Raw genomic sequence first — 12,641 nt, forward strand, 5'->3', positions numbered from 1 at the left:
TAACCTTTATACACAGCAGAGAGAGAGACACACACATACTGTACAGAGAGAGAGAGTCTCTTTGTTCGCAGAGCCGGAGGTCAAACCCTGAGCTCTGCTTTAATCCCGACTTCAGCAGCCAACATGTCAGCTCCGGAGACTGGAGGCCTTTCTCCTGTGTGACTTTGGGATGAGGGTTTAACTTAGAGCAAAATAAAGTGAAGTGCAATGAAATCAGATGGAGAACAAATGAGTTATTGAATGTCTGGAAAGACTTTTCTCAAAAGGTCTGGTCTGTGACTTCAGAGAGGACGTGGGATTTTACATTAACATGGACACACACTCACACACTATTTGCAGCTCTGTGCTTTGCTAACTTATTTCTAGCATCTTTTTGAGGCAAATTAACTGAAAATAAAACCACTGCTGAGGTCATTTTTTAACCAAAACAGTCCAAAACTGAGTGCTGGACTCAGGCTGTGTGTTATTCCATTTGGACAGAGCTAGCTGTTTCCCTCAGTTTCCAGTGTTTGTGCTAAGCTAAGCTAACTCGTCTCGGCTTCATATTTAACAGACAGGTATGAGAGTTAGTTCTCATCCAACTGTACGGCAGAAAGCAAATAAATGGATTCCACAACATGTCAAACTTTTGCTTTAAACACTTGCTCTGCAAACTTCACTGCAGTATATCAACACCATGCTACGTCCTGCTTTGCTGCTGAACGTTAACACGGTTAGCGCATAACTAACTAAATAACTAATGCTGCCATGTTTCTAAAAGGCCTCAAAGATCTGTGAAGTTTCTCGATCTTTAACTCTCAGCGCCTGTTCACTTTCCTCCGTCAGACCTTCAGGGAGGGATCTGCTCGGCGGGTCTGCTTCTCAAATGTCCCAAACACTTCTGTAAATCACAGATGTTGTAAAATATCAGAGTGAATATAAAGCAGGCCATAGACGTGATTGAGGGGGAACCTGCTGCTCGGTCTGCTCAGAACAGCTGCTGCAGCTGTTGGGATGAAGTTATGTTGTTCACACATACATGCACAGACAGATGTTGTAATTAATCACGTAGAATTAGAGCCATGTGATCGGTGACCCTGATCAAAATGGCACCTCGACATTGTTGTTTTAACAGCAGCAGAATGTGAGAAAGAGTTGACTCTTGCTGTATTTTTCTCACCACCAAAAGTTTTCAGAGCTTTTTTAACCAAAAAACGAACTTATCAGACCTCCGAAATCTCCTCAGAAATGCTGCAGAGGAGGAGAAACCAGGTTTCGACCTTCTTCCTCGCTCTCTCTACTCTTTCTCCTCATGCTCTGTGACTCTCGACAGACTGTGGAAAAAGTCCATTAGTTGTTTACATACTCCCACGTTCTCCTCCTCCACTTGTGAATTAATGTAGCGAATCACGGCGACCGCTCTCCGCTCCTCTCAGGGAGTTATTCACATTTAAAATCCCATAATCAAACACCACGCTTTAAATGGAAGGCCATTAGCGCTAATGGTATACCTTGGACTGAGCCAAGATGAAACCTTGAAGAACTACAGACCATAGGGCACGGCAAGGACTTTATCCCCCTCGCATTGAGTCATTCGCCCAGTCGGATATCTGTCTTTCTTTTCGTCTCAAGTGGCTCTCTTTCAAAGCCCCCCACCGCCAAACACAGCTATGAGAAGTTCAGAGATCGGAGCTGGTGGAAAGTATTCAATCTGAGAAAAGGGGGGAAATCTTCTTAATTTCCTCGCTCTCTTTGTAATTTCATCATCTGAGGGCTGCGATGCAGGCCCCAAGCGGAGGAGAATATTGATTTGTGTCATGAGTTTCGCTGCAGACCTCATCTGAGACAAAGTGACTTCTGACTCCCTGAACGGCCTTTTTTAAATGATAGTATTTTAAGGGGAAAACATAAAAACTGCCGGTCTCAAAGCCAACTCCTGCCCTGTGGAAATCTGCGGTCACTCCTGCACCGAGTGGGCAGCCGGCTCACTCTGGGATCCATCATTTCCTTCCAGGGAGAGTCAACATTGTTCAACTTTTACTGATTGTATCTCCTAAATTTGACCGGCCTGTCCATGACTTCGTCCACGTCTCATCTAGTGGCAGAGATTCAAAGTAATTTCAGTCTCATCAGGCCGGCCCTCGTGTGTCTCAAGTGTTTTCCCTTGGGTTATTTTTAGGATGCCACCCCCTTCCCCCTGGTGTTCAGATGGTCCGGTCCGGGCCAGAGGAAGGGGAGTGGCAGGGGAAAGGGGAAATCTTCAACAATGACTTCATTAACATGATGCCCAACATGACCAGTACGACTGGACTTTACTGCTCCGTTACAGCTCTGGATATATGTGACTTTTACCTTTGGATTTAAATAAAAGTCATCGGTTCTCATCATTTAACATGGAAGTCTGCTAACGTTTCCTCCATCCAAGACTTGAAAAGCATGTTGATTACAAGTGAGTATGTGTTCAGTTACAGCTCTTATGTCACGTTATGTGACAGACAGGGAGATGACGAGAGCCTCAGAGTTCTGCTTGTTTTCATTTTGATGACAATTGATAATTGGTGCTTGATGACATTCATTAAGGGATGTGACTGGCTAATTAGCTTAACGAGCGGTATGTAATGAACACCTGATTGAACCTTGATTAGAATATGGCTCCTGGGCTTCTTAGAAAAGTCTCTTCTTATAGTTGTTGAATTAACTGAAGAAAGACTTCACATTATAACACGCTGGGATGACAGTCTCAACAGATTTTTGTGTAAATATCAGTCGCTTTAATCACAGTGTAATAGGGCTGTTCTTGATGTATGCAGCAGTAAAGGAATTTAAGGCACTCCAGTGTCCACTGAGAGTCCTTTGTTGTTTGAAGGTCGTGGGCCTGAACACATCACGAGCGCAGTTTTGAACTCATTGCTGGAATAAAAGCTTTCTCTCTGGCGGGACGAGCGTAGGAATCACTCTGAATGTGTGTGGGTTACTTTTAAAATGTGACTTGTTGGAGTGAACCAATCGCTTGTGGAAGAAAACTGTGCAAATATTCAAATTTTGTGATGTGAATTCGGGTGCAAACACTTAAAAATATGCATCTGCCTGAGTTGTAATGCGCTGCTGTATGAAAATCATATGTAAATTATTCAGAAAGGCTTGCTTTATTCTGAAATCTGTGACCTGATAACTGCCGTTTCGCTTTTATTTTTGTCTTTTCGCTTTAGACATTAACATGTCTTAACATCTGACATTGGCACTCCTGCTCTAATTATGTTTTAATTGTGCCACAGTTCAGATTTATCAGTAAGTGACTAAACAGGTTGAGTTAACCTTTATTCCTCACCACACTGCATGCTCTATACCCCACAATGCACTGACGCAGGGCCTTACCATGAAACATTAAATATCATCTAAGCAGCATTATGTTTCCCCTCCTGTCCCAGTTTGTGCAAGCAGGTGTTTCTTTGACAAATATCTGGAGAAACTAGAGAAACCTTTGCTCTTTGATGCTCTCACTGTGATGCCTTTGACAGGTGAAAAAGGTGCTGGAAACATCTCAGTGTGATGCATTTAACCAGATATGAGTTTGTACAGCAAATGCTATAAATACATAATCGATCGACAACTTTTCTTCAAAGTTCGAAACCTGATGTGTTTCAAAACTATGCTGTCAGACCCCAGACTCACTGAGCGCCATGCAGGCGTTTGTTTCACGCCAACAGTTAATGAACTTCATCTGTTGTCGGACAGTTCGTCTCTCTAAACACAAGCGGCTCATTAACTATTAAAACGTCAAACGCCCACAGGTGGAGGGGAGAACGTTTGCAATCCAAACACTGTTTTTTTGCAGATGGATGAACACCTGATTAATAACGTCTCTGTGGAATAAGCAAGCCCTCCTGGTTTATTTTGAGCGTGGTTACTGGCAGAGCTGTGACGTTTGAAATGGACCCAGTCACGAATGCAGAAGAAAAATCTCATTAAATGTCTGCATTCATGTACCGGGAGATTTGGGTTGCTAAAGCTGGTTCCATGACCATTATCACTGACCGAATGGGTGTGTTTTAGCAGTGGAGCACTGCTGTCAGTTCATCCATGATGCACAGTGTGTTTCTTTGTCAGGTTTACTGAAATGTCTCAGTAAAAGCACAGAAACCATAATGCAATAACACTGTCGCAAGTAGCCGGCTCCTAAAAACAGTTTTGCACTCATCATGGCTTATGAGGCAGGAACTGACATTACAACAGTATGAACAGTGAAATGTCATCTTTATTATTGTCAACGATTAGAATAAGGTGTTGTTTTTGTAGAGAGAGACCTTATTCGGCAAATTCAAGTCCCATTTGATCCCTCAGATTAATTCATCTGACATTTGACATTCTCAGATTTCTTCCAGCGTGGCTGCCATAGCTGGATGCAAAGTGCCCATTCAGGATTAGGAAAGTTTTGGTGTCACAGCAATTTTATAACTTCTCAGTCATCTGCTGCACCGCCTGGATAACATGACGGTAAAAGGCTGACCCAGTTGCCTGCGGAGGAGTTTTGACCATTTCCCACTGACAACACCTAAATTCAAGCAACTGAGCCTTCCCAGACCGCAGTCAGTGAAGCAGAGTTTGTGTGCTGCCTCTGTTGGGCTACATAATCCTGCCCTCTCACTTTTTCTACGCAGGCCACATACTGAGTTTGTTTTTTAAGACAAAAAATGTAGGTGGCCAGAGTGATTGAGTGCACAAAGCAGAACTGATTACAGGGAGGGAAAAGTTCGTCTAATCTAATATGGCAGGTAAAACCAACCTGTTTGGCAGGCTAAGTGCTTGGTAGCCATTGGCAGGTGAACTGAAAAGTTCATTTTGGACGGAGAACACAACAGGTGGAGAGATCCAAGATTAAAGAAAATAAAAAATGAAAGAAAAAACCCTCCTCTCCACGCGGTTTAGGTTGGCTTGCAGACAGCTGGTTTTCTGCCCAGTGGCACGCTGCTGGGCTGTGTTGTCATATCTGTTTCTACAAAATACCCCTGCAGTTTGTCCAATTTGCTTCACGGTAACCTGAGAGTGTTTATCCGACCTTAGTAAAGCCATCTTTCCACTGGCAGGAAGGCTCAGGCCAGGCAGTGTTGTTAGCAACGGACGGCAACAGCATGCAGGAATGATTATACTGAACCTACGTATGAGCTAATGCAGCTATACCCATCAGCTGAGCCAAGTCATCTGAGTGTGTGTGTTTGTGTGTGTGTGTGTGTGCGCGCATGCAGCCTGGTCCCATGAAATTTCCAGAAAAGTGTGAAGTCATACTACAGTGCATTAGACGACCAATAGCAAAATAAAATTGAAAAGTAATACTTAAACATGCAGCCCAAAGGCTTCCAGTTAAATGAGATGACCAAACCAAACTACAACATGAATAAAGAAAAAACAATTCATGAACACAAAAGCCAGAAACCAGCCTTGCCTCTTTTCGAGTGTGGGGGAGAAAAAAAAAAAAAGAAATTTTGAGTTTCTTGTTTAACTGGCATGCTCGAGGTCAAAGGCGACCGTGGCCCTCAGGATATTTTGAAGTATTTAGAAATCTGTGGAGGACCAGATTTATATAGATGAAACCTATTTGTGAAAGAAAAATTTAATATAACTATTATGCATGTATGGGTGTTTTGCAAAGTTGCCAATTGAATGAATTGTTGCTGCTGATTCAGCGTGGAAAAAACTCTTGTTGTGTGGGCAAAATACAAGCTAGCTTTCATCACCATCTCTTAAAGGGAGGCTGGTCGTTAGTGTCGTTTGGTCGCTTCGTTTGTTGTAAAGCACATCGTGTTTACTTGTTATGAAGGGTGCTTGCTACTGTGCACACAGAGTCAGGCTGCAGTGAATGACAGCAAACACTCGTCCCTCGACATCCTCTGCTGTGGACGACTTTCCGGTGAACTGACACACTTCAGATCGTCATCGTTCTGCTTTCCTAACCTGCACAGTCGTGACGATCTCTGGCAACAGGTGAAGGTGGTGCTTCCAGTCCATACTGTTATTACTTAATCTCCTGGAGCTGCAGGAGTGTAACCTGACTCTGACGTTTCACGGCAGCTGGAGCTCTCTGACTTCATCGCCTGTGTTAAGCGAATTATTTGTCTTCCCTTTTACTGTGACAATAGGCAGGCGTCAGGATCGCCATCATCGTGGCTGTTCCCAGTTTAACTGTGGAATTTCTTCTCTGAATGACGCCTCCTGGTTTATCCTGGTCGGTCAGGGTCAGTTCAGGTCATCTGTGAGGTTGTCTGTGTCTTGTCAGGTAGTCTGTGAGGACATTTTCAGGCTCATTTGTGGGATCTGATGCTCAGATATCAGTTTTTTTAGACCGCTTTTGGCCACGAACTAAATTCTAAAGTGCTTTTCTTATGGTTGGATTAATTGAATGTCTGTTTGCATTGTTTTTCCCAAGTTGACTCCAGGCTTTCAGCAAGTCTGGCCGCTTCTGTGTTTGTCTTTAAAGATGAAGTGGAAGCATTAGCTGGTGGCATTTCATTGTTTACAGAGAGAAGTTAATACTCAAGCCTTCAGATCTTCAGAAAAGTAAAACTTCAAGGAAACTGGTTCAAAATGTGCTGCTGAAAAGGTCTAAAACCTCATCTGGGTGTAAATGGAAGCATACATGCATGTTCAGTCTTCAATGCCATGTTTACACACATCTGAAAATGATGCACAGTTGAAGCCTTTAAAATAAGTCCTATCAGTTGGAGCTGAAGTGCTTTATTATTGCAACAAGAATAAAGTAAGAAGTGGCTACATGAGCGTTTTCCTGAGATCTATTCCTGGAAATGAGTATGAATCATGACCATTTGTGGGGGTAAATTGTCTCTAATAGTGCAGTAGTTAATTGGCAATCAACGTCAAGGGCTTGAACCTCTTCACCCTCACGGCTCCATCATTGTCCATCATCGTGAATATGTCATGACAAGCATCACATCTGCAATCTGCTCTATTATAGTTCTGGAAACATGCTTACAAGATGTATTTGAAACCTTATAATTTCATTTATGAATTATTTAAGCACAACTAAAGATCATTATTCCTTCCTGCTTTTAAAGGACTTCAGCTTCATTTCTCCTGCTGCCTCTGCTTATCGATGCAGTTTTGCTTTATCAATTAAATCCATATGCCTCCGCTGTAATCAGTGCAGGTTGCTGTGATGGGAGGGTCAGCTAAATGCCTGAAATTAATGCAGCCTATTTTAATGGGCAAGAAGAAATTAGCCAGGAGGTTAATACATTTTTGTTCCCTTTTGACAAGTGTGAGGCGTTTTCTCTTCGCTGCTTTGCACTTGTTGTAATTCCTAACGTGATTGCTTCTCATCTTGGGTAATTAATGAGGGCTTGTGCTCCTTGGTGCGCATGCTGGCTAAGTTCAATAAGAGGTCACATCTGAATCTGCCCAACAAATCCTCCTGGCTCGTCGGGTATACAGCTCTCATAATGCACTCATGTCTCTGAAGTAGTACGAGAACGCCCATTCATTTCAATCAAATGTGCTCATCCTGCAAGTTTTACATGTTATATCTTATTATTCATAAATTAATAACAGAAATGGGTAATAAGTGACCTTGTTTGCAGTTGAGGGTCTCCTTTTCTGTTGGACAGACAAGCAGCAAGTGTGAAAACATAATTTTCAATGGTGAACTGATCAGAATTTGCAGGTCAAAGGTCAAGTTCACTGCGATCTCATGTCTGTGGATCTGTCACCTCAGGAACACATCGAGGGAATTTCTTCCAATTTGGCAATTTGGTGGTCAAAGGTCAAAGGTCAAGGTCACCATAGTGCTGTGCGATATGGACAAAAATTTATATCCCGATATAGGTAATTTTATATCCCGATAACAATATATAACCCGATATAGTATTTTTACTTAGTTAGTTACTAGTTATATATATATATATATATATATATATATATATATATATATATACACATGAAATGAATGCCAATAACCTCTGATCTTTTCTCCTTTTATTAACACAATTTTTATATAAAAAAGGGACAAGACACTTAAAAAACAATAAAAAGTCTTTTTAGTGCCAGAGTCCCTCTTTTTGTTACCACTTTCTGTTTTGTTACTAGACAGTTAAAAAACAATTAAAAATAAGATAAATAAAACACAAATATCAAATGGACAAATACCATTCAAAAAATATCTGTTCAATATCAGTTTCATCACTTCGTGGTTTAACTTTAGTAGTTTGTTGCATTTTAACGCTGTCCCTGTGCTGTTGTTCTCGCCATGTCTTTAAGCGATAGAAAAGATTAGACGTGTTCGAGTCGCTAGTAACGACTTGTTGGCGGCATGTTTTGCAGATTACCGTTTTTTGGTCGGTGTCTGCCTTTTTAAATCCAAACCAGTGCCAAACAATGGAGTTCCTGTTCCCTTTTTTTGCCACCAATTCCTCTTTGGGTTCTGTTGGTTCAGCGTCCACTGTGCTCTCCATCTCTGCTACGTTGTTTACATCCATGCTCCTGCTGGCTCTCGCACGCATGGTTGAAAACATTAGCAGTGCGGTGAAGGAGTTCTTGCAGGTGACGTAAACTGCTACCGCAAAGCAGTAGCGTTGCTGCAGTTACATTAGCCAAGCTAACCATGGCCCACACGTTAAAATTACAATATAAACAATAGAGGATTATATCATACGGTACACATTTTTCTGTCGCACTACGACATAAATTGTAATATCGCACAGCACTAGGTCACCGTAACCTCAACATGTCTCGACTGGTTGGCAGAGACAAACTGGGTTATTTAAGGTTTAATGCTGTCTCCTCTGGATAAACAAAACTTCCAGTAGAAGTATTTTGATATTTAACACAAGTTATTAACTGGAAGCTTAAGTCCTGGTTCATCAGAAAAGTCTTTATCTAATGTTTATTTAACATACCAATGCTTGGTCGACACACACACACACACACACACACACACACACACACACACACACACACACACGCACACAGTGAATCACAGAGTAGAGTTTTAGTATTCGCCCCTCTGGCCCTTCGTGACCACAGACGTCTTAAACTTCCCCTCCCTGAGCTGACTGGACTGACAGGGGAATACCATCAGAGACACAGTGAATAGAAAGAGGGAAACATCGTTCACGGTTTTGACAGCTGACATACCTCTGATCTCCAACCACACTTCTCAAGCCCTGTGAGATGCTCTCAAGCATCTCCTGAACGGCGAGCGGAGCAGTGGCTGCACTTTATCCCCCGCCAGCTACGCAGGTGTTTAGTGAGGCGTAAAAGTGGTGTGGTGTGGTGTGGTGTGGTGTGGTGTGGTGTGGTGTGGTGTGGTGTGGTGTGGTGTGAAGTCCTCAAACTGATGTTTGAGGAAAGAGGCTGCTCAGAAATATGAGTGTGTGAGACAAGAGGAGGAAGCTGAGCTTGTTTGGCTTTGCTCTTTTGCAGATTTGATTAGACACAGACGGTCAGATCCAGACATGGAGCTGAATGAAGGGAAGGACTGCATCACAGTGTGTGACCAGTTTCCTTCCCTCTCATTCACTTCCACTTTAATGAACATTTTTACATTTTGGGAAGTACACTTATTCTCTTTACCAAGAGTCACTCTAATGTGTGTCCAAAGCATGTGAAGCCACACAACCACCTGAGAAATCACGATAACATAAAATACATTTAGCTGCCTTTTTCTGGTGAAGTCATGTGGTGTGACTGTAATTGTGTTACTCCAGGTCAAAGCTTTGGTGTCCAGACAAACACAAACTCCCAAACACAAACGGTCCACCGAACACGTAACCCCTCCCTCCACAGTTCCTCTCAGCATCCACACACACGCTGCCCAGCTTCCTGGCGCTAGCAGGGCGGAGCCACCCCGATCGCACATCCAAATCTCTTATCGGAGCCCAGAGGGGCCAAATCACAACTTCCTCAGAGACAGAATCATTTGGAAAGGGAAGAGGCTATTGCCCGCTGCGGTCACACCGGAACAGGAGCCCAGCAGATACGATCGCTTACGTAAACGAGTCGAGGGGGGCCCCTGAATGTGCCACTCGAAGTGGTGACAAAACACAGACGCAGAGTATGAAGTTTACTGTTTTGTTAAGTGTGTGACCCACTTTCTTTCTCCTACCTTTTTTGTTCTCTGAGAACCGAACGCCTTCATTGCACCTTTGTTTGTCCGCGTCTCACTGACGTGACTTACAGTATGGTGTGTATCAGCGTTTCTGTATAGTTGGTCCATTTTCTGTGTGTGGAGGGGTTTGATTTTCTGCTCAATCACTAGTGCAGCATTCAGATGTCATCTGCTGATGACAGAGGCTGCGTTAGCCAGCGCAGTTAGCATAAATTAAGTAAGTACTGCATGCAGAGAACAGCAGACAATATTTAAAATGCAGTCATAGGCAATAAATTTAATGGACAAATACACTATCATGTAAAATGAGGTGTCCTGATTTCAGGGACTCAAAATGTGTAACTGAGTTCCCCTGTATCATGACAACAAGAGCGCTATCAAAGTTACATCAAGCTCAATGACCCAGAGAAACAAAAGGGAAGCTGTGTTTACATAACTAAAGACAAACAATCTCAGAAACCATTCAGACTTATTGACCTCCTGTTTGTTGTCCTTTTAGCAGAGAGATGCTAACTGGCTAGGCAAAGTGGCTAATGTTTGCCATCTATTCTGTAAGACTGTTAGCTATGTTAGCCACATTCTGACTGCATTTTCTGAGAAGAGCGGGATGTTAACTGTAGCTAACATGTTAGCTGACATTGCTCTCCAGCAAATGTTGGGTTTACAGAATGCTTCTTTTCGTACTCTTTTCCTGTATCTAAACATGCCACTGAAATGCTTGAAGCTACAGTTCCCAGTTGTTTCGTGGACTGATTTAGCGTGTTTAAAAAAAATGAGTCAGAAATGACTCACATGAGGCAGGTGAATCAAATCTGTTTGGTATGAAAGTTGATCTTTGGGCGATTGCAGGGAGAACAGTTGCTGAACTGAAACTGTGTCCAGGTTGTCGGAGCGCTGTTCACCTCCAAGCTGCACAGATGCCGAGTGCAGCTTTAGCGTTCAGACACCTCGTAGCATGTAAGGAATCAAAGAAAACAAACTTTTGTGTGAGGGATTTCTGATCCGGGTTCAGCTGACTCTTTCTGACTTCAACACATTCATATCTTAACTTCTACCTGCTGTGCAGCTCCAATCCATTTCTATCCACAACTGCCCTGGAGTGATTTGGGTTTGAATGCTTTACTCAAGGACTCCGAGATAATTCAAATAATAATCATTCACTTTCCACACTAAGATTTTCCCCGCAGGCTTCAGGACTGTAACCTCAAACATTTTCAACAGCTCTCACTCCTCTAAGCTCTGAGCCACGGCTGCCTTACAGCACAATATTAGACCTATTTAAAGTGGAAAACTGGTTTAAATGACTAGAGCTTTTAACTTGTGACCCTCAAGGTTTGCAAGATGACAGGCTGTATTTTTCAGTGTTGGTGAAGGATCGCAGTGATTTCAGTGGTGAAGAGACGGTGTGGGTGCCTCGCTAAGTTCAGGGCTCTAACTCTGGTAGGTTCACATATCCGCTGGCTTTACAGATCCTCTCACGGCATGTGAGACCGCCGCTCGGCAAGCACACTTGATCCCTTTTCTATCTCAAATGTCACATCTCCATCGTGACACCGGAAAATGGGCAGCCGGCAGGATACTTGAAGGGTCAGGATAAACACACTTATGGTAATTCCTCAGTATTTTACCATTCAGTCTTTAATTTATCCTCTTTTTAACTCACTCAATCTATTCTTTTGCAGTAAGGACATCAAAGATTCTGCAAAGAATTTTGCAGTTTAAGTCTAAGATAAGATCAGCTTTTAAATAATTGGTTATTCGCTGTGTTGTAGCATTGTCTCGTCAGCACAGAAACAAAAATGTGGATGTAATGGCTGAGTGGGATGCTGATTCCCCCGTTTCTGAACCATGAACCACACAACACTCCCAGAACATGTGTTATAACATAACATTGTTATCAGCAATCACCACTTATAGAAATTACCAATTATTATATTTACTTCTATAAACTGACATGACTTGTTTATATGTGATACTCTGCAAGCTTTATGAACTGTCCTCTGCACATTCCTTGAGTACGACAGGACGGGATTTAGATTCTTGTTCTCGTTCTTGGGACAGTGTGGTGCAGCCGTTCTCCCATCAATACCCAGTCCAAATCCAGATCAGCTCTATCCCGATGATTAGCTAATTTAGTTGTCTGAAAAGCCAGATTACACACCCTGACATCTGGTAAACCAAACCCTCCTTCGTCCCTGTCCATACAAATCCTCCTCATTTTGATTCTTGGCTTCTTCTTAAGTCAGTTGTCATCTTGATGATTGCCATATCTGCTGAATTTCCCACCAGTGTTTCCATATCTGGGCCATCTGCTTTGTGTCGCGCTGTTCTTCTGACCCTCAGGGCGTCTGGGGATGCAGTGAGACCACATCATAAGCCAAGTTTCCGTCCTACTGTCAAGTGAATTCTAGGCAAACTTTTGAAAAGTCACAAAAAATAAGATGTGAATGGGGTGTCTTTCCTTCGTCTCGGCCCGAGTGAATAAGCAGGCAGTAAAAAAGCACAACCAGACAAGAAGTGTTTGAAGAACCGATCAGTCATGGGTAAA

General features: G+C 42.7%; 2 protein-coding genes across 4 annotated transcripts in view; one reads left to right on the forward strand and one right to left on the reverse strand.

Moving 5' to 3' along the window:
- rars1 (arginyl-tRNA synthetase 1) overlaps positions 1 to 12,641 on the reverse strand; it is a 448,982-nt gene that overhangs the window by 341,932 nt on the left and 94,409 nt on the right. The window lies entirely within an intron of this gene.
- LOC139345121 (rho GTPase-activating protein 7) overlaps positions 1 to 12,641 on the forward strand; it is a 95,984-nt gene that overhangs the window by 56,694 nt on the left and 26,649 nt on the right. Inside the window, exon 1 of one of the 3 annotated variants that reach the window (XM_070983616.1) lies at positions 2,283 to 2,428. The exons of the other annotated variants lie outside the window; for them this stretch is intronic. Coding sequence (XP_070839717.1) covers positions 2,416 to 2,428 — 13 coding nt within the window. The 5' untranslated portion in view covers positions 2,283 to 2,415. Of the gene's footprint in view, positions 1 to 2,282; positions 2,429 to 12,641 lie in introns of those variants that run through there. 3 annotated transcript variants of the gene reach the window in all.

Source organism: Chaetodon trifascialis, chromosome 16, assembly GCF_039877785.1.
Source record: "Chaetodon trifascialis isolate fChaTrf1 chromosome 16, fChaTrf1.hap1, whole genome shotgun sequence".
Classification (NCBI taxonomy): Eukaryota; Metazoa; Chordata; class Actinopteri; order Chaetodontiformes; family Chaetodontidae; genus Chaetodon; species Chaetodon trifascialis.